The 21,177-nt window shown below is 46.1% G+C and overlaps 1 protein-coding gene across 1 annotated transcript in view; it reads left to right on the forward strand.

The window, feature by feature from the left end:
* The window catches only part of ASPSCR1 (ASPSCR1 tether for SLC2A4, UBX domain containing), a 1,532,603-nt gene that overhangs the window by 839,669 nt on the left and 671,757 nt on the right, over window positions 1-21,177 (forward strand). The window contains exon 8 of the mRNA XM_069655312.1: window positions 20,027-20,181. Within this exon, the coding sequence (XP_069511413.1) occupies window positions 20,027-20,181 (155 nt within the window). The remainder of the gene's footprint in view (window positions 1-20,026; window positions 20,182-21,177) is intronic.

The raw sequence follows: 21,177 nt of genomic DNA on the forward strand, positions 1-21,177 counted from the left end.
TATTGAGATTCTATCACAATAGCCACACAACTCTACAGGAAAGTGCCCTTCAGAGGTCATGTTTGGAAGAACCGTTAGGGCACGATTACCATATTCCTCATTAGCAATGGGTAGACATCTGGTCAATTCTTTGTTAAGTGAACATGACTCCAAAGCCAAACTGGAAATGAAGCAATATGCAGACAAGCGAGGGAGAGTGAAGGAATTATTGCTCACTGTGGGAGATATTGTTTTGGGGATAAAACGAATCACTCATAAGGCAAAACCCCCTTTTGATCCTGAGCCCATCATTACAGAGGATACAGGCTCTCTTGTATGGCCCGAAAATGGAACAAAGAAGATTACAAGAAATTCATCGCCTTTCAAGAGGTGTCAAGTACTTTTGGTATAGCCAACAAAGCATGAACTCACTGAATCCGCTAGTAATGTCTCTGATTTTCATACCCAGGAAATTTCCATTGACGAATACATATCACAAAAGGAAACCCGTTTTTGTTGGGCTGCTATACGATTTGGCCGTATACGAAATAGACCAGCTAGATGGCTTGAGGAACTGGGCTGAGTGACTTTTTATGTAAGAAAGGGAGAAGTCTGAATGTCCCTGTCACCCCCGACCCCGCGCGAAGTCCAGGAGATGCCGCAGCACCGCCCCTCTACCCCCTGCCGGGGGCCACGGTTTGTGTGGGCTGCCTTGCCAGCACGGGGCCGGGGCCTTGGTTTTCAGGCAGACAGGCAGAGAGCAGGGAAGGAGGGGCGCAAACACCCACAGAAGCCCGGAACTGCCCCAATAAGCAGAACAATTTTAACATTGCAAAGCATAACAGAGCCCTAAGACTTCATATGCATGCTCTGTGGCGTGCCTTATCCCACAACGTGTTAATGATACTGCGGTGCACTAGCCTGCATAATTGAATAAAGCCCCACGGAGGCCCCAACGATCACTCCTCCTAATGAACAACACTACCAGCAGGAGCTGATATACACCCAACAGCCAAAATCAACACCCTGCAATAGGCCCAAGCGAGTAATCCGACAAAAAAAACGGAAGGAAGGGTCACCTTTCTCACGACCCATACGTCCTGATATAGGGCCACACTAAAGAGCCCATATCAACCACAGAACACAGCGAACCATCCTATTCCCACATCTTGTATGGGGAAATAAGCACCGGCCTTAAATAAAGCAGCAACCATCAAGGAACACACAAGGCTGCCCAGAACAAACACCAGCTCCCAATCCCCGCAGGACAGAACCACACTGGCAAGGACCCAGAAGGCTGCAGAACCAGCCCCCCACTACTAAGGAATCAAACAGTGTGCACGTAAAACCAACAAGACCCATGCACCATTCTGCTGCCGCCTATTAACACTGTGACTCTGGACATCACCCATTACCTGGAATCACTCTGTAGCCACCCGTGCTCACTGTAGTGCAGAGGGTTGGGCCCCCCACTCAGGGGCGTGTGCCTCCTCTGTCGCAGTAATCACCCCATGAACATCAAGGTGAAATTGGCCAGATACGCCTACACCCCACTCCCACCGACCCCTGATATCAGGCCCACAGAGATAATGGAGACCTCAGAGATAGGTGCAGCTGCCACCAAAGGTGACATTGCAGCCCTCCTCAACGAAATAAAAAGTATGAGAGCCAATTTAGGCGTCATTATAGACCAGATAAAACCGAGAATGGACACCATCGAAGAAAGACTAGAAGGGGTTGAGAACAATCAAGCCTCCATAGATACTCTCGAAACCCAAATGGACCTTAGAATACGAGAAATTGAGAAGAGCGAGGAGGAATTCCGACTAAAAATGGACGATTTAGAAAATCGTGAGAGGAGAAACAACCTATGTTTTTTTGGCATTCCAGAGCACGAAGGTGAAACAGAAGAAGACCTCAAAAAAAACAATCACGACATCATCAAAATCTTGATGGTGGATGAGGATATTGATGAGCCTAAAACAGAACGAATACACAGAGCAAGAGGCCCACCTGGCGGGCCAAGATCAGTCCTCAACAGATTTCATCGATACCAGGACAGAGCCAGGATACTAGAGAAGGCCAGATCGGGAGGCCCCCTCACCTTTGGAGGAACCCTAATAACCATCTTCTGGCACTTATCCCCGCTTACCCTAGCACTGAGACACCTCTGCAGCACACTGACAAAATGGCTCAAAGATCAGGGCACCCGATACAGGTGGGGATACCCCTTCTCCCTCACCTTCATACACGGAAGCAGAAGGATACAGTTACGATCGGAAGAGGAAATTCATGACTGCATCGTTGAACTTCTCGGAACGGGGCCAAAGGAAGGAGATTGTGAAGGACCTGAACAGAATAGAATGCGATGGGAACTCCAGGGACCAAGGAGAAAAAGAGTGAAAGGCTCAAGAATGGGGCAACAACACTCCAGATAGCAACAAATAAAAAAATCATCCCAAAGCCCGCATCCAAGAGGCCTGAAACTTGGTAACGCAACAGGGGCGACCGCCAAGACCCAGGCAACCCAAACGCCCTCAGCATGGGGCCAGACTCATAGACGAGACCCCCATTGAATGGGAGGGGCGGAACAGCCAGCTGACGCTGAACCTCGAATACTGCATGTATCAACATATTTTCTTTCTTGAAAGTTATTGTGGAGTTAAGTGTTGGGGGGGAGGGGAGAGGGATGGGCGGGGGCTCAAAACCGTAAATTGATTTTGTGTGATTAAGACCATGCGGTAACGGTTCCCACCGGTGGTCCAACATTGGACTCACAGTTGCCACCCAGTCCGAATTGGACTCCACCAAGTAAAACATGCAAGCCCTCGACGACAGGGGGAAAGATGAACAAGGGGGACAGAGGGTAGGGGATACTGTGTTGTATACCCCTGAGGGGAGGGAGGGCGGGGTGGTAATAAAGGCACCAAAACTCAAGACGGTCAGGCATACTCAACAGAACACTCCAACTTCGTTGGCATCCAGCGATTAAAGATGGGACCCGGCAGACAAACCAAGAAAACACACCAATGGCAAATAACCACAACACGGTAAGCGACAATGCCTACCACAATCAAAATTGGGACACTGAATGGCAAGGGACTCAACTCCCCCACCAAAAGGTCACTCGTGGCCAGAGAATTTAAAAGGGCAAAGCTCAACATACTCTTCCTACAAGGAACTTGATACATTAAAGGGGAAGAAAGAAGGGTCTTAAACGCCAAGACAGGTACTGACCACTGGGGCTCAAGCCCACTCAGGTAAGTAGGCATCCTGATCAGCAAAGGGATACAATTTGAAGTCCAGAAAACTTGGGCAGACGTAAAAGGCTGCTGAACAGTGCTGGTTGGCAAGATACAGGGCATCACTATCACACTTGCATCCATATACGCCCCCAACTCCGGACAGTCCAGGTTCCTACAACATATAGTCCCCAAAGTCATGATCGAAGGCAGAGGGCGAAGTTGTTGTGCTAATAACCGCACCGGCACAGTTCCTTGAAGTGGGTTTATTAGCATAGATTAAGAGATACAGACAAGACCCCCAACCTGTTCAGCAGCCTCCATCAACTGACAACTTTGAGGCATAACAAACAGCCTGGAAGTTCTAATAAGAATACTCTGACACACCAAGCTAAGCATGATGCATAACATTCTACACATTGTAATAGAAGACAATGAGAATGCAATACATCCTATAATAAGCATATACATAACACAAGTGATCCTAGGAGGCAACCTCAAATGTGGGCCGACCCAACTCTGGATAGACAAGCCAGAAACCCACAGGTGAAGACCCCACCAGAGGCTGGCCGCTTAGCGATAGTCGAAATGATGGACACCTACAAACTAAAAGATGCATGGCGCCACATGAACACGCAGCAAACGAGATTCACATTCTATTCAGCGCTGCACGCCACATATACTAGAATCGACTACATATATCTCACAACAGAGCTAACAGAGGTGATGCCTGCATCCGAAATGTCTCCTATAACATGGTCAGACCACGACATGGTCACGGTCACCCTCAGTCGGATTGCGCTCCCCCACAGAAGCTCGAAGTGGCGCTGCAACGAAAAGCTCTGGAAAGACCCGGAATTCCATGAACACCTTGAGAAGGAGATCGATCAATACTTTGAGCAGAACAACACAGGCGAAATCTCGATAAATACGGTATGGGAGGCAGGGAAAGCCACGTGGAGAGGAGTACTAATCCAAGAAGGAGCAGCATGAAAAAGAGAGCACCAACTCATAGGAGAAAAGATCAGAAATGAAATAACTGGACCTCAGAACCCAATCTGCCGGCATTGATAGAAACTGAAAAATAGAGGAGGCCACCAGCAAGAGAGAGGAAATGCGGCAACTGGAAACAGACCAAATTGTGCGCAAACTCCAATACTTAAAACAGAAACAATACGAGAAAGGGGACAAAGCCGACGCTCTGCTTGCAGCCAGGCTCCGTGGACAACGTAAAGAAAGATGGGTGTCAATTATACAAAACAAGACTGTACCCCACAGGGATCACCCCTCCGACATCCCCTAAGCCTTTGCTAACTTCTACAAGAAATTGTACACCTCGGATACCCCAACAGACGAGAGAGCAATCGCAGAATACATGAACACAATAACTATCACCAGCCTATCCTGAGATACAGCACAAGCCCTTGATGCCCACGTCAGGCGAAGAAATAGCAGACGCAATCAAAAGGCTACCAACAGTGTAAGCCCCTGGAAACGATAGCTATACGGCAGGGTTCTACAAAACTTTCATCGACACCCTCCTCCCATTCATGGTCGAGCTCTTCAATCACATCCTCCAAACTGGCTCCACACCAGCATCCTTCTCCGAGGCACTGATCACGGTCATCCCTAAAGAAGGAAAAAACCCTTAACAATGCGCTTCCTAGCGACCTATCTCCCTCCTAAATACAGACAGCAAAATCTACACGAGGGTCCTCACCGCACGGTTGGAGACGCATATGCTGGCCATAATCCACAATGATCAGGTGGGATTCATACTCGGCAGACAGGGAGCAGACTCCACCCGCAAGACCCTCCATCTCCTACACGAAGCCAAAAAAATGCCAAACACACCTGCACTATTCTCAATCGATGTGGAGAAAGTGTTTGATTGTGTAGAATGGCACTTCCTGGAAGCAACACTAATGAAAATAAGCCTCGGCTCTACTCTACGACGCGGAATCAAGGCTGTATACACCTCGCCCCGAGCTTCGGTTGAAGTAAACTCCCAATATTCTTGGTGGTTTTCCTTGAGCAGAGTCAAGGATGCCCCCCTCTCAGCAATACTATTCGCGCTATCATTGGAACTGTTGGCGCAAACGCTTAGAACAAACAAAGGCATTGAGGGGCTCCATGCGAACGGAAGAGGATATAAATTGGCCCTGTACGCAGAAGATATTCTACTTCATGTGCAAAACCCGATGACATCAATCCCCAAAGCGATTCAACTCATTGAGCAATACGCCGCACTGTCATACTTCAAAATTAATATATCTAAATCCATCCTCTTCACTTTACGTGAACCCACCGTGAGCCAAAGAGCGCAATTCAAACAACTTGGTCTCACCATTGGAGGTCCCACACTCCGATACCTGGGCGTCAATCTGACGAGAGACATCGCCGATATATACGAGGCCAACTTCGCCTAGAATCAGACAAGGGAAAACTACTTCCTCCACCCTGTCAGGGGCCCTCATCAACGCTAGATCCCTCGTAGCACATAATACTGAAATTGCTGACATACTTGCCTCAGATGATCTAGATCTTTTTGCGATCACTGAGACATGGCTCCATGATGCTGCAGGTCCCGCACTCATGATAGCCATACCTGATAATTACAAAATACTAAGAGTCGATCGCCCCAACTCTAGAGGAGGTGGCCTGGCTATAATTGCCAAAACTAAATTAGCTGCTAGACTCTGCCCTCACCCCGATATCACATCCTGCGAACTTCTCTTGGCTAAAATTCCTATTTCATACAACAGCACCCTAACGGTCCTCCTGATATACAGACCACCAGGCCCTCTGGGTAATTTTGAAGAAGACCTATCCAGCCTCCTCAGTAACATCATCAAAGACCCCACCCAGCTCCTTCTGCTAGGCGACTTTAATCTGGGCTTTAATGATGTTGAGGACAAACAGACCCATTTCATCCAATCTATCCTAACCGATCATGGCCTTACCCAAAAAGTCCTAGCCCCTACACACATGAAAGGTCGTACATTAGACTGGATAGCTAACAGAAACTGCACTACCACCATTTCTAATATACTACCTCAGACATGGACTGACCACCACCTTATCTGCTTCACATCCACCATAGAGCCTCCTAAACCAGCCAACTTGGAAACAGCTCCACCTATGCATACAAGACGCAAAAAAGACATTACGGTCGAAAAACTACTTCCGCTTCTCCTACCAGATTTTAGAGCTAGTAATATCTACACTAGTCCAAATCCGCTAGTGGAGACATTTAACAATACTATGTCCAAAGCATTGGACGTCATTGCCCCATCAAAGAACGTAAAAGTAAACGAAAAGCCCACCTTAATTCATGGTTTGCCCCCCATCTTAAAGAATTACGAACCTAAAAACGCAAACTACAAGCTATTTGGAGGCACACACCCTCAATTGAGAATAAAACTTTATTTGACAATCTTGCCAAACATTACAAGAAGGAAATAATTCAAACTAAAAAAGATACATTCAACGAGAGAATTAGCAAAGCTAACTCCAGCTCGAAAGAACTCTTTTCTATCCTTTGGGAAATGGAAAATCCGATCGCTCCTATTGACAATGTTCCCAAGGACAAACAATGGTGCACGAGTATACAAAATGCCCTAGCGAACAAAATTACAACTCTTCAATCTAAAATTGCTAAAAAACAAGCCTCCCTGAGTGCCACTGCAACCCAGACTACCCAATGGCCGGATACACCCAGAACAGTCACCCAATTCAACTGTGAACCATTCAGATTCACCAACATATCCATAGTGGAAACTGAAAAGGTGATATCTTCCCTGAAACCTTCCAACTGTCAAGACGACAGCTGCCCTGCACAAGTCATTAAGGACGCAGCCAGAGACTTGGCACCCTTCATAGCTAAGCGAATTAACGCATCCTTTAGAACTAGCGCTGTACCCACTAACCTCAAAGAATCTTGGGTACTGCCACTCCTTAAAAAACAGACCCTTGACCCAGCCAACTAATTACAGGCCCATCACGACGGTACCATTTCTCCTTAAAATTATCGACAGAGTAGCCTACCTCCAGATACAAAACTATCTAGAGACAAACCAATTACTAGGATCGCGCCAATCTGGTTTCAGACCACTACACGGCACTGAAACGGCCCTAATTGACCTTAAGACTCAAATCGACGAGTTAAAGGATAAAGGCAACACAGCTATGCTCCTCCTCCTCCTCCTTGACTTATCGGTGGCCTTTGACTTGGTGGACCATGCAGTGTTATGCAACCACCTAGCGTCTGCCGCCTACTTCTCAAGTGAAGCGATAGCTTGGGTACAATCCTTCCTGGCTAACCGGACGATGAGTGTTCTCCCCTTTAGCTTCTGCGGACCCAATACATATCGCCTGTGGTGTCCCACAAGGTTCATGTGTCTCCCCCACAATGTATAATATCTTCACTAAGCCACTCTTCGACAAACTTGACAGACTGGGGATAACATACACTAACTATGCAGACGATACTCAGATCCTCATACTACTTTCTGGCAACTTTGTCGAAGATACAGCTCTAGTAAATAAGATTTATCTCCTCATTCAGGCATGGATGGCCTCACACGACCTCTGCCTGAATGACGACAAAACAGAGATACTGATCTTTGGCTCCGACTTCAACCTCAAAAAACTCAGTCCCAATTACCGTGCCTTCAATATTGATGGCAATTTAATCAAAGTGGCAACTGAGGTAAAAACTCTAGGTTTCTACCTCGACGCTACACTTTCTCTCAAAAAACAAACTAATGCCCTTGCATCCTCGACGGCGTACACATGCAAATTAATCAGGGCTTGCAGACCCTACCTCTCCAAATCCAACTGCATAACTCTTGCCAACGCCCTAGTAATGTCGAAATTAGACTACTGCAACGCCCTCTACTCGGGGGCCAGCAAGTCTATCATAAACAAAATGCAAACACTACAAAATAATGCCCTTAGAGCAGCTCTGGACATACCTCGCAGAGCACACATTTCCAATACTAGGAAAGAGCATCACTGGCTAAAAATGTAGCGACGGAATCCTCCTCAAAACGCTATCCCTCACACACAAAGGACTGAACAATAATGCCCCACCATACATTTCGGATAAACTACATAGAAAATCGTTCACATACCACACGAGAGCAGGCAACCACCTGTTGCTTGTAATTCCTAAATTTAAATTAAAAAAAAACGGGCGGAGCCAGTTTCCCTGTAAAAGCTGCTTGCGCATGGAATGCCCTCCCCTCTGCACTGAGAGCTAATCTTCCATACTCGAGCTTAAGACGCCACACAAAAAAGTGGCTCTAGTCCAACGCCAACTAACTAACTCTCTCGGCCTGGATTCACCATTGGCTACCCACAGTGAATAACCACTATGTCATTCCTGATCCCTGACCCCTGACTTCCTTGTGGTATAGGAACCCCCTTCCTCCTGTACCCCTTATACATGCTTGCTAAATTGTTAATAACATTTGTACTGTATCCTCTGTATGCACTATTGTATGTAACTAAGCTTAAGTATTCTTGTAACTGCTGCGCCCGGCTACCCCTGGGTTTTGGTGCGCATTATCAAATAATAAACTAAACTAAACTTCCCTCAACTCCTAACCGCCTTCAAAGCAGACCTTGCAAAATGGCAGCCCCTCACGATCTCCGGGATGGGACGCCTGAACGCCATCAAGATGGTTAGTCTCCCACGCTTCCTATACCCCTTCCAAGTAATCCCTGTGACAGTGCCAGAAGACCTCTTTAGACATGTGAAAAGGGCAATAACTGGATTTCTGTGGGAAGGAAAGAAACCCAGCATACCCTACGAAACTCTCGTACTACCCAAAGACCAAGGCGGGGTAGGCCTCCCCGATATCGAACAATACTCTCAGGCAGCACAGTTAAGAGTCCTCATCCCCCACCTCAGAGACAGGAAGGATTTACAATGGATCCAGCTGGACAACGACAACCTGACCCCCGCAACGCTTTCGGAGTGGCTATGGGTCCCCAGACCACAACTCACACGAAGACTACGCAACCATCCAATACTGGGGACTATATGGAACGTATGGAAGGAGGGAAAAGGGATGGCGGGAGTGACCACATGGCCATCCCCCTTGAGCCACCTCTGGGCCCCAGGGATCAGAGAAGAAATCCAGAGCACTCTAGATACCAAACCTGGTTTGACGCATGACTCGTAAGGGTCGGACAACTATGGAGAGACGACAAATTCATACCAATCGCAGATCTGGAAGACACCCTCCAACTGCACCCAATCCCGATTTTCCTCTATCTACGCTTGAAGGGAGTCCTATCCAAACAGGAATGGAAAACCAAGATACGAAGAGAACTCGCCCCTTTCGAGAAAATCCTTGACGCAACCTCCACGAACAAAGGCCTTAATGCGCGTATGTACAGTGCCCTGATCAGCAAAGACCAAAACACCACCGCCTCAAAGAGAAATGGGAAAAAGATTTCAACAGAGAATTTGACCAACAGGCATGGGCCACAATTTGCAAAACACCATCCCAAATATCCATTGCCGCGCAATACAAACTACTTGCTATAAAATTACTTCACAGATGGCAGTACGACCCTCAAAGACTATTGAAAATGTACCAGACCAATAGCCCAAAATGTTGGATACAATGTGGAATGGAAGCTAACTACTGGCACATGTGGTGGGACTGCCCCAAAGTCTGTATATACTGGAATAAAGTGCTTTCATGGATCAGAGAAATAGACGGCATTGAGAAGGAACCATCTCCTCTCCTGACTTTATTTGGCCTAGAAGAAGACGACAAATTAACCAGGATAAAAGGGACGGGTATCCCCACTCATACTTGCAGCAAGGGCCGGCCTAGTCACCAATTGGAAATCTCCACGCCTTCCAATTGGTGACTAGGCCGGCCCTTGCTGCAAAAGAATGGACCACCATTGCAACAAACATATACACGTTTGAGAAAATCACACCGGCCCTCCATGGAAAGGCAGCCGTCACAAGAAACCTGGTGTGACTTTGTCAACATATATATCCCAAGCCAAAGACAAACAACATCGGAATACCCAGAATCTCTGTGAATAATACACGACGATGAGACCCGGACTCCATCCAGCAACTCAGAGGCGACTAGGCCTGTCGCACCGAACGAACACATGCAAACCAACTGAGAGTAACATCCCAGCTTGCGCTAAGCACAGACTAAGTTCTTGCCAACAGAATGGATACATTTTCCAGACCGTCTCGGGGACGGAAGGGGGGAGGCACTAGAATTACTTTAATGCAAAAGGGAAAGGGAACATAATTCCTTTAATAGCGTTGTTCTTGTTTAATCTCAATAACATACTAATCTCAATAACATACTGATGTACCAATGTGAATACAACTTGAATGTACTCGAGCATATTACCCTTGTGTTTCAAAACCAATAAAATTTAAATTTAAAAAAGAAAAGAAAAAAAAAACTCAACCCAACTACTTAATTCTATGAGGACAGTATGTCCAGCAAGATTTGGAGGAAATGGCTTACCATTAAAATATATTTCAGTAGCACGGGGAACAATAACCTAGAAGGGTTGATACTTTTATACAAAACTAGCATACTTCCAATAATGCTGTATGGTCTCCAGGCACTGTCTAATAAGTACATCACTTAGCTGGATATAATTAAGGGCATCATATTGAGGTCGGCCATGAACCTACCCAGTTCAGTACTGGTTGAGGCTCTTCATATAGAGTTTGGCACTTGCTCCCTATCCACCCTTTGGTTAGCTAATATTTGAAATTACGCTCTCCCCAGTCTAAAGTTAATAATCTGGCACTGATTCTGGATACCCAACATCAGAACAGAAAAGCTAATAGCTTCATGTTCGATCTAGAGAAATCTACCATGGTATTGTTGTGTGACCTAGATATAACCTTGGTACAGGCTCTCGATATACTGAATATAGAGCAGATATTTAAGAAGAGATCAAGAGAAAGAGATAGGATACAGAATATAGATAAGCTTGCCACAAAAAAAGATATAAAGTATATTCAACGCAAAGCTTTCAGCTTAATGCCTTGCCTACTTATTTCATCAGGTATTGCAATCAATCTTTGAAGAGATTTATATTATATCTACGCTTCAATATTCTGGCTCTGTGCTTCCTCTTCTCCCTTTTCCTTCGCCTCCCTCTATCACACCCACTATGGTTCACTCTCACCACTTCTCCTTTCTGTCCCCCTACCCCTCTCAAGTCTTCCTTGGCTACCTCTCCTCCTTCCCTCCTGTAACAGCTGAAGATATTTCCAGACAAGTCCGGTCGATGAAACAGGTGACCCTCTTCTCTTCCAGAACCATCAGAGACAACATTGGTTCTCTCGCTCCTGCCTTGGCCGATTTCTGTAATCACTCCTTCGCCACTGCCACTTTGCCCTCTCCCCTCAAGAACTCCTTTGTGCACCCCCTACTAAAAAAGCCTTCTCCTGGCCCCTCCATTCCGGAAAACTATCACCGATATCTATCACTCCTTTCCTGGTCAAACTCCTGGAGAACTTAGCCATCTTCCAGATAACCCTCCACACTGAATCTGTTGGTTGTCTCCATGACCATCAGTCTGGCTTCAGAGCAGCCAGAGGCACGTAAACTTCACTCCTGAACACCTGTGAAGATCTGCTCTCTATTCTCGACTCTAGCTGTGTTCTCATTCTCCTCGGCCTTTCCTATGCTTTTGTCACGGTCAACCACAACATCCTGATTACTCGTCTCCGCAAGACCCTTGGCATCACGGATCAGGCTCTGGCTTGGCCGATATCCTTCCTCCTGGACCGACCCTCTAAGGTCCAGCTTGTTTTGTTTCTCTTTACCACCTCTCTCTCTACATGTGGTGTTTCCCAGGGCTCTATCCTCTCCCCCTAGCTCTTCAACGTCTATCTGGCCCCTCTAGCCCTCCTGATCTCTAACTTCACCTCTAACTGTCCGTGTTGTGCGGATAACATGCAGCTCTCTTTCAGGCTACCCCTGACTGTCTATCTGCTATTCAGCCATGGTGCACCGCTAACGATCACTGCCTCAACGCCAGCAAGAATGAGATCCTTCTCATTGGGACCCCTGCTCCCGCTTTCCCTCTCTCATGCTGGCCGCCTTCCTTGGGCCCTCTGCCCTCACCCTCTGGTGAGGTGAAAAACCTTGAAGTGATCTTTGAGTCCACACTCTCCTTCCGGGCCTTGACAAGAAGGCCCACCTCCAGCTGTACCTCCTCAAAGGTATTCTCCCTTTTCTCACCTTCCCCCAGAAGCTCACTGGCTGGTTCTCTCTAGGCTGGACTATTGCAATAGCCTCTTTCACAATCTGCCTACCTCTACTCTTCGCCCTCTTCATCTCATCCAGAACAGGACCGCCAAACTTATCCTTGACCTCAAGCCCAGTGACCGAAATTTCTTGGGCCCTGAATTTCCTCCACTGGCTTCCGGTGGCTGCAAGGATCAATTTTAAGAACCTCTGCATCCTACACAAGGCTTTTTGGGGTAGTGGCCCTTACTACCTTCAACACTCTTCCTACGTACCTTCCTCCTAGAGCCATTTGCTTGTCAACCTTTAACACTCTGCGTGTGAGTCGCTTCTCCAAGCAGAGATTGAGGAGTAGAACTCTCTCCTCTGCAGGTGCCTCCCTCTGGAATGGCATCCTTGCCTCTCCTCCTTGAGCCGGACCTCCTTAAATTCCGGAAACGCCTCAAGACCTACCTTTTTGCCTCTTTCTCTCTCCCTCTACCATGCTATCCTTCCCTTGCTCCTGCTCGGTCTGCTGACTGGCTTCCTGGTTTCCCACTGAGTCTTATTGGACACCGGCCCCACCCCCCCACTACTAGTCCCTCTGCACTTGCCGCCTGGCCCTTCTTGCACTGCCTCCTGGCTTACCTTGCACTACCGGGTTGGGATTGCCCCCTGTAGTCCCAGCCTCCCAGCACTTAACTCTGCTGCTCTGGGTACACTTCTCCCTGTACTCTCTCCACTGCATTTCTTGTTTGCGCGCTTGCTCGATCTCAATGACACAGGGCCTAGTAAGATTGATGTCTTTTTCTACCTCTGTTCCCCTCCCATGCCTTGTTGCGTCTTGAAGCACTTGTGTATAGGTGCATAGTAAATAACCAATCAATCAATTACCCGTCCAACCCAAATTTCTGATCCAGCGCTTTCAAGTGCTTTCAAGTGCTTCAGAACCTGGCCACGGGACTCTCCAAAATTGCCCATGTGTCACTGGCGGTTCCAGCCAAAGCATTGAATGCAAAAGCCTAAAAAGAAAGGCATCGAAAAAATGCTTTTTTTTCCTCCTTTTTTTAATGGGGGGGTGGGGTCCCCTCCCAACCCCTGTTATTTTACCCCTTAAATCCCATTTTAATAAAAAAAAACCTTTACCTACAAAACAAATGCATTTTTTCAATGCATTTTTTTAAGGTTTTGCATTCGATGCTATGTATTCGAGGGGATCACTGGATACCGTCACTGGCACTTCGGAGCTTCCACTGGCTTCCAGTGGAGGCTAGAATAAAGTTCAAGTCCCTTTTGTATTGTTGACCGGGTCTATTATGGGGGAGGTGCACTTTATCTTCACGAAAAGATGAAGTACATCCCTTTGAGGAACATATGCTCGGCATACATACTACTGCCGACAGTCCCTCGATACTGTAGAATTAGAATCGGTGGTAAAGCTTTCTCAGTTGCAGCTTCCAGGTTGTGGAATTCACTTCTTGTTTCTCTATACGCTATCACTGCCCATCTCACATTTAGAAAAGCGTTAAAGATTTCTTGTTTAAGTAGTTTATAAATTCTGATTTATTACTCCTTCATGGCTGCCTTCCCTCTTGAGAGACTGATCTCCTTTTGTGCCAAGATACCCTTGGGTCATAGCCGCACATCTGGGCATACCCATTCCACTAGGGGTGACATAAGCAAAACCAAAAGATGATGGCTGGAAGGGATTCGACCAAGCAGTTCGGGCTGGACTGCCCCTTTTGGGGTGGGACCAAGCCTTACATTACTTCTCCTGGTTCACAAATCTATCCACAGTAAGACACCACTGTATCTATCCTCCTCTATCCAACTTTACAAGCCTTCTTGTAATCTCTGCTCTGCCTCCTCGCCATCCCTCTGCTTCCTCTCTTTCTCTCTTCTTGCTCCACTTGCATGAATTCTCTGATCCTGCATATCCTGGAAACAGCCAACATGGATTTCTTCAAAACCAAACAAAAAGCCTACCTTCTCGCTTCCGAGTTTCCCTCTTAACCCTCCTCTCATCTGCATGCTAGCTAAAATGTTTCCCTCAATCTTACCTGCCTCTGTCCCTCACTTCCTCTGCCTCCACTCTAGCATTTCACCTATCATGGCCACATCCCGAGCATAGCGGGCCGTACCGCGCACCTGCACTTACAAATTTCCAATGTTGGTTGCTCTTAATCCATATGTGTCCACTTATGTATTGTCCCCAGTCACTGTTCCATTTACTCGGCTCCACCACCTGGTCAGAATTTCCCTCAAACTTGCAATGGTGGTTAGGGAACCAAACATAGGCCTGGAGAGGTTTTCTAAAGAGGCTCTATATTGCACGGTGTAAGTGAATGACTTCACAAAGCAGGGGCCACCCTTTCTGACTAAAGTGTTCCTGCCCCATAGGTGTGCTGCCATTTTGCTCCCACCTATATTGTCTGGTTAGGTTAAATATTCTCCATGAATTCAATGGGTTGCCAACTAGGATTAGACATATGTGCCTATAAGGTTCTGCCAGCTTAGACAAAGCCTTAGCCCTTACCAGGTCAAATCCAGATCTAAGTGATGAATCAGTAATGATTCCCCCAAAACATCAACCTGGGACCTTCCACATGTGGCCAGGGGGAGGCAGACGCTTTGTGATCCCGACCCTGGGGGTGGTTGTCTTTGGGAGAAATTCATGGGGGGGGAAATGGGTCAGGAGGAGGGGGAAACTCCCCTGTTTAACCGTCCCCCAAAATCCTATTCTTTTAATGGCTTATTGCAAAGTAGAAAGAGTTTGAAAAACTATCTTTGTCAGGGACTTCAAGTACCATAATTCCCTCAGTACTGGGGCGATAAAGAAGGAGGCAGAGGAACACTACTGTGGGAGCAGTCTCACAATTAGTGTAGATGACCTACAACTGAAGGGGACTGAGAGGATTAAAAAAACCCTCAGGTTCAAGCAAGAAAGAAAGATGCAGAGCAGTGGAAGAGGAAGAAACAGCACGGGCCGTGGCTGCCCCTGAGAGGGAAGCCTGAGGCGAAAGAGGACGCCGTGACCACTGAAACGCCTGAAGCTGTGGCGGGTCTTGAGTGAGTCTGTGCCTTGAAATCTCCCTGTTGCAGAACTCACGCAGCGGGAAGCGTAAGGAAGAGATGCTTGCCCGATGTGCCAAGTTTGTGCAGCAGAAGCCGCAGTAGCGATGGAAGTGTTCCCCTTTGGAGGCTCCAGGTGGCTGGCCTGCACCTGACCCTCTCCGGAGCAGAAGGTCCATTCCTCCGTGGCAACAGCATAGGAGGGCCAGAAGAGGCTGTCCATCTGACCGCGAGCAGCCACAAGTACCCATGACCTACGAACACAGAGCAGAGCATAATGGAGTGACTTACCCAGTGAGTTCACATCTTGCGAATGACTCCGGAGTGCACAAACGCTGTCCACTTGTTCATTGCAGGCCGCTTCACGCCCGTGTGAGTGAAAGCAGCAGTAACATTAATTTTGAATACTGAACTATACAAAACCAACAATAGTTGTACTTGTTGAAACAAAGTAACTGCATAAATAAGCGCATGAAATTGTGGAAAGCCCAAAAACCCTGTAGGGAAGCAGAAGGTCCAGAAGCTTTCAAGCAATAACCAACCCAAGAGTGTATTAACAACCAGCAATATCAATATGACACAGTGCTCAAGGCAAGAGGGCAATGCTGAGAGGCTTAATGGTTGTGAGACTTACTGCTTATGTACTATGAAACATCAGGTGATAGATCCCTACATTGCCAAAGCCAAGATAGAAGAAAAGTGAGACTATCCTTTGGTCGTTATTTGGTTTTTGGTGCAGAGAGAGAAAAACAGGCTGCCCTTTTGGTGAAGGTTATCCAGAGGGAGAGGAGCATAGTTGCCAAGGAGTCTTGAAGACCACTAGTGTGGTTCCTTGTTTCCCCACTACTTGTTTAAAGTTTGATGCTGAGAAGGTCCAATTAAGTTGTTGGTATTCTCAGTTGGAAGTTACCACTGAAACACTTCTCTGTTAATTTTGTTGAAGAAGTAGACGGGAAGGTAAGTATACCTATAGGGCAAGAAGTCGTTGCCTAAAATAGCCTGGCAAAGGAATAATACACCAGGTAGTAGTTGATCCAAATGCTGAACTGTGGTTCTAACAGAAAGAAAAAATATTTTAATTTTTTTTATTTACTTGTTTATAATCATTAAGATTTTTACAAGACAATTTTCATTCAAGGAACTAAATGAGGAAACAAAACAACAACGATCTGTATTTAAGTCAAACAGTGTTTTGAGTAGAGATTGTTTTGGAAGCGATGGTAAGTTTCGTCTTTTCCATTGCAATGTTGAAAAGCTTTGCGGACGCTTTGTGCCATCTAATCTTATCGCCTGTAATAAGGCGATTCCACCATGTTGCTTCATTACTGATGAATGAATTTACCAGCAGGGGACTGAAAAAGGCTTTCCTAGCTTGGTGCAGAGCTGGGCAAATCATCAGCAAGTGTCTGATGGATCCTATCTTTTCGAGATTTTTGCAGAGTCTGCAGGCTTTTTCCTTAGATCCTGTTCTAATAGCTAAGATTTCCTGAGTCGGTAGTACGTTAAGACGTGCTTTCAATAAAGTTCTCATTAGTGATTTGCTTGGGTATTTTTTGCAATACATCATAGGTTCTTTCAATTTATTCATAGTCATAGGGAGATGGGCTAGTAGTTTGTTTGATGTTACTTTTTCGTTAGTGGTAATCCAGTCCAGACACTCCATTTTTGTTTTTATCATTACCGGGTTATTCTTCAGTTCTTCCTCAGTGCAAGCAATTTCCTGCAGTTTTTGTTTTTGGGCCTTCGCCCAGTCATTCATTAAGCAGTTGTTTCCTCTGGCAATTTCTTCTGCTATCATGCAGTAGATTTCGAGAATCTCTGGGTGTATGATTTTCCTGTATAGCTGTAAGATACTATGGTCCACCACTGCTTTCAGGGAGACTAGACCAAGTTCCCATCTTATCGCTGCTGCTGATGTAGAGTTGGGTAATCCCAGTTGGAATAGTTTATTTCTTTCTGAAACCAAAAGTTGTGACCATTATCCTGACCAAGTCAATTGTTATTTTGGAGAAGACAAATGTGAGACCGTTCTTATTCCAGGAGTTGGAACTTACTATTACTTTTCGATAGCTTATTGAGACAAAAGAACATTATGTGATCAAGTACAAATCCTTAAAAACTGTATTGGTACTTTGTGTCAAACTGGATTTCTTTGTTTCCTTTTTGAACTGTGGAGAAAACACTTGTTCAGATCTGAGGAAGGGAAACTCGCCCAGGTTATGATAAGAGACGTTGATCCTGTTGTGAATCCAATTATATGTTATATATCATTGTTGAATTGAATTGCCATATATTTCCTGATTGCATTATTGGGTTTACAAGTGTGAGGGATAAATATCCTTGTGCTACAGTGTTTCCTTTAAGTTTATTTTAGGCAGGCAAATCCTTGTCAGGGTTGGGATGTAGAGGAGTTTATCCAACGTTTTTATTTAATAAAATGGTTAAAGTTGAGTTGTCCGCCTCACATCTCTGACCCCTCATACCTAATACAAAAATGACCATTTACCCTTGTATCAAATCCAACCTCTGGGAAGCCTACAGAACACTGCAGTAGCACACAGTCCTCATTTATTAAAATGTCAGCTAAAGTGTGTTGGGCTTGTTCTCTCTAGTTTGGGCTATTAGGTGGTGCTTAAGTGCCACTTATAAGCCAACACTATTGCATTGGAGTACAGATAGGAGGGAGATGATGACGTGAGGAAGGACACACAGCTTGTGGATGTTGTTTGGTTATTTACCCACCCAATTACTTCCGTTGTCTATGCTGATTCCATTGGCTATTCCCACACACTGCCTTCTCTGCCCACCCAAAAGCACATCCTGCTGAGATCACATGTGATACAGCCTTAAGATGTCAACAAGGTACTGCCTAAGGTCCCCATTTTAGTTCTTTACTTGCCCTGAGATTGCCTGGTCATCAAACCCTCCAAATGATATGAATGTTTATTTATTACATTTCTTTTTTTAATTCGGGTCATCTCAGAGGTGCAGTAGAGCTCTTTGATGACATTTGGGCCAATTTTGGGCAATAGCTTGGTGGGAGTTGTCACATAGTCAATGTTCCCTTTGTTTTGAGAAACGATGCCACTGGCAGGGCTCTGGTGACTGTGAACAGATACGTTTGCAACCCTCTGCAAAATCTCAGGAATTAGATGAATGGAGATTGAATTCCAGTAAGTATAGACTTGTGTATGGCAAGATCTCACCCCAAACTACTTGTGTGGTAGGAAGAATACTAAATAGTTTAGGGATGCTGACTGTTATTGCTTGCCTGTCTGTAGGGGTGGATGAGGTTGATCAGGAGTCGGAGATCTGCCATTAAACATTAAAACACTAAACGGTGTAATGTGGTCTGTGTAATGAAGGTAATGCAGCTGGCACATTTCTGGGCCCTTTGTAGCTTGCATATGGTGCTGGTCAGGCAGGATTTTTCAGCAAATGCTCATACCAAGCATGTAGTTGCCCCATACCCCAGCTGCCGTTTTTGTTACATGCAAACTGCAGGGCTTTTGCCTTACTGAGCACACCTTGGCACTACATTACACAGCAGTCCCACCAGGCACTGGTACCAGTAAATAGCCCCACACATACAACACACTTTAGGGCACACTCATATACTCATCCTGTAGAGTGGAAACCCATTCAGCATTTCTGCAGACTAGCCATACATTTAGCCTGCTTACCAGAGGTTGGTGGGGGAAAGAAAGGAGAAAATACATTTGTGCATGAACAGGTCAAGCCACCCATGTCAAGTTATGATGTTGGCTTAGGGGTGCACATGGTGGCCTTTAACATATCGCATTGTCCTGGAGGGCTGTGTCTTTGCCGAGTTGATTCATTGACCTACTCCTATACCCCTACAATTCATAAGATGCATCTTTCTTCCAGGGCACCTCAGTCCCTTACTCAATCATGTTGGATGCCTGCATCTCCTGCTCCTACTTCTGTCCGAGTTGGGTTTCCCCTCCCCTTTTCATCTCCATCGGAGTCTAGTTTTTTCTGTTTCCTGGTTCTGTTGGTATTATCTCCAGTGCCTAGTCTTTGTCTATTTAATCCCTCTTGGTTGTGCCTTTGCCTCTGCTTTCCCTTAGGTGGCTCTTTTTTTCCCATCTACTCCCATGTGCCTTAGTCTTTTTTCCATTCTTAGTGTTCATGAAATGCTTTCCCCTGTGATTTCCCCAAATTCCTTAGTCTCTTCCTTGCTCATCTGGCCTTCTGTGCCGTTCATTTCCCCTTCCATTCTTTTGTTTCACTCACCTCTCGCATCACTTTCTCTTTGAATCAGCCTTTGCACCTATGTGTTGAGGGATTTGACCTCTTTGTTGAGTCAGGATGAATCAGAATAATGTTCTGCACTGTGAACAGCTGAATATGACCACCTTTCTTTGTCCTGCTCAGAGTTTCCAGCCATTTCCAGGTCACAGTTTCCAGTATTTGTTGTGACTTTAGTTTATTTTCTTCTTTTGTTACATGTGCCCGCTTTGGCTGCAGCCATTAGACCGAGAAGCACTGATATCTCATCTGGACCTCGAGGACCCGGTACGGCAGGAATGGCTGGCAAGCTGCCCTGATGAACTGCCTGACAACTTCTTCGATATCACTGTGGACGATGTGAGGAAGCGACTGGCGCAGCTCAAGAGTGAACGGTAAGAATCCATTTCATAATGTTCAGCTTGGAGTCAAGAAGTAATTCCTATCTTGGTGTCGGAGGTTCAGTTTCATCCCCTAGGTTACTGCTCTGCTATCACATATTTCTCTTTTGCCTCTACATCCCCATTACATTCTGTTCTGTGTCTTCTCTTGCTTTGGACCTCTGGTGCCCATTAGTCCTATAAGACCCTCTGCTACCTCTGCATGTACAGTATCAGTCTGCTGGCACAGGTTCATCTCTTGCCACTATACTCAGAGTACCTTTCTGTTACACACGTTTCTTAAGGCAGATGCCAATGTACAAACAACACGTACATGATCACTTGTAATTCGCTCTGCTAAAAATAAACACAGTTGATTAAAAAAAACAAAAACATTTATTTGCTATCTCCAGGGAGGGGTTGGTGGAATGCATGTAGGAGGTTAGGCACAACCGAAAACGTGTTGGCTCTCGGAAAACTGTGTCAGGATGGAGGAGTAACTCAAAGCAAAAAGAGAAAGGGGCTCCTAAGCTACAGGACTCAGTGTCCAATGCCCAATCACTATTCTAATCCACACCATGGAGCAAGTCCTTCAGTTACCTCGGTCTGAGTTGTTTTCATTGCTCCAGCACACCTCTCTGCTTGATCTTGTCTAGGCGTCCCAGTGGTGCACTATCTTCATGATCCTTGTTTTTTGATGCCCTTTTACTGGTGCAAGACATCATGTAACCTTTCGCTCCTCTAGCACTACACGTCATTGTAAGGGCCTCTATCGAGGCAAGTCCTGTAACCTTCCCCACCTTACAGCAGAGGTCTCTGAAGTCCCCACCCCCAATGACCGAGGGGTCATTGGATAAGATTTCCACCACACACTTGGGTTTTTGTTAGGCTGTAGTAATTATGCCCTCCCCTCCCCCAAGACGGGGATTGAGCCCACTACAGACTTAGGTTCTTTGGGTTAAATCTCTTCTTAGGCTCTGGTAGCATTTCAGCAACCACCAGGATCTGGGC

The sequence above is a fragment of the Ambystoma mexicanum genome, chromosome 3q (assembly GCF_040938575.1).
Source record: "Ambystoma mexicanum isolate Mex_15411 chromosome 3q, UKY_AmexF1_1, whole genome shotgun sequence".
Taxonomy (NCBI): Eukaryota; Metazoa; Chordata; class Amphibia; order Caudata; family Ambystomatidae; genus Ambystoma; species Ambystoma mexicanum.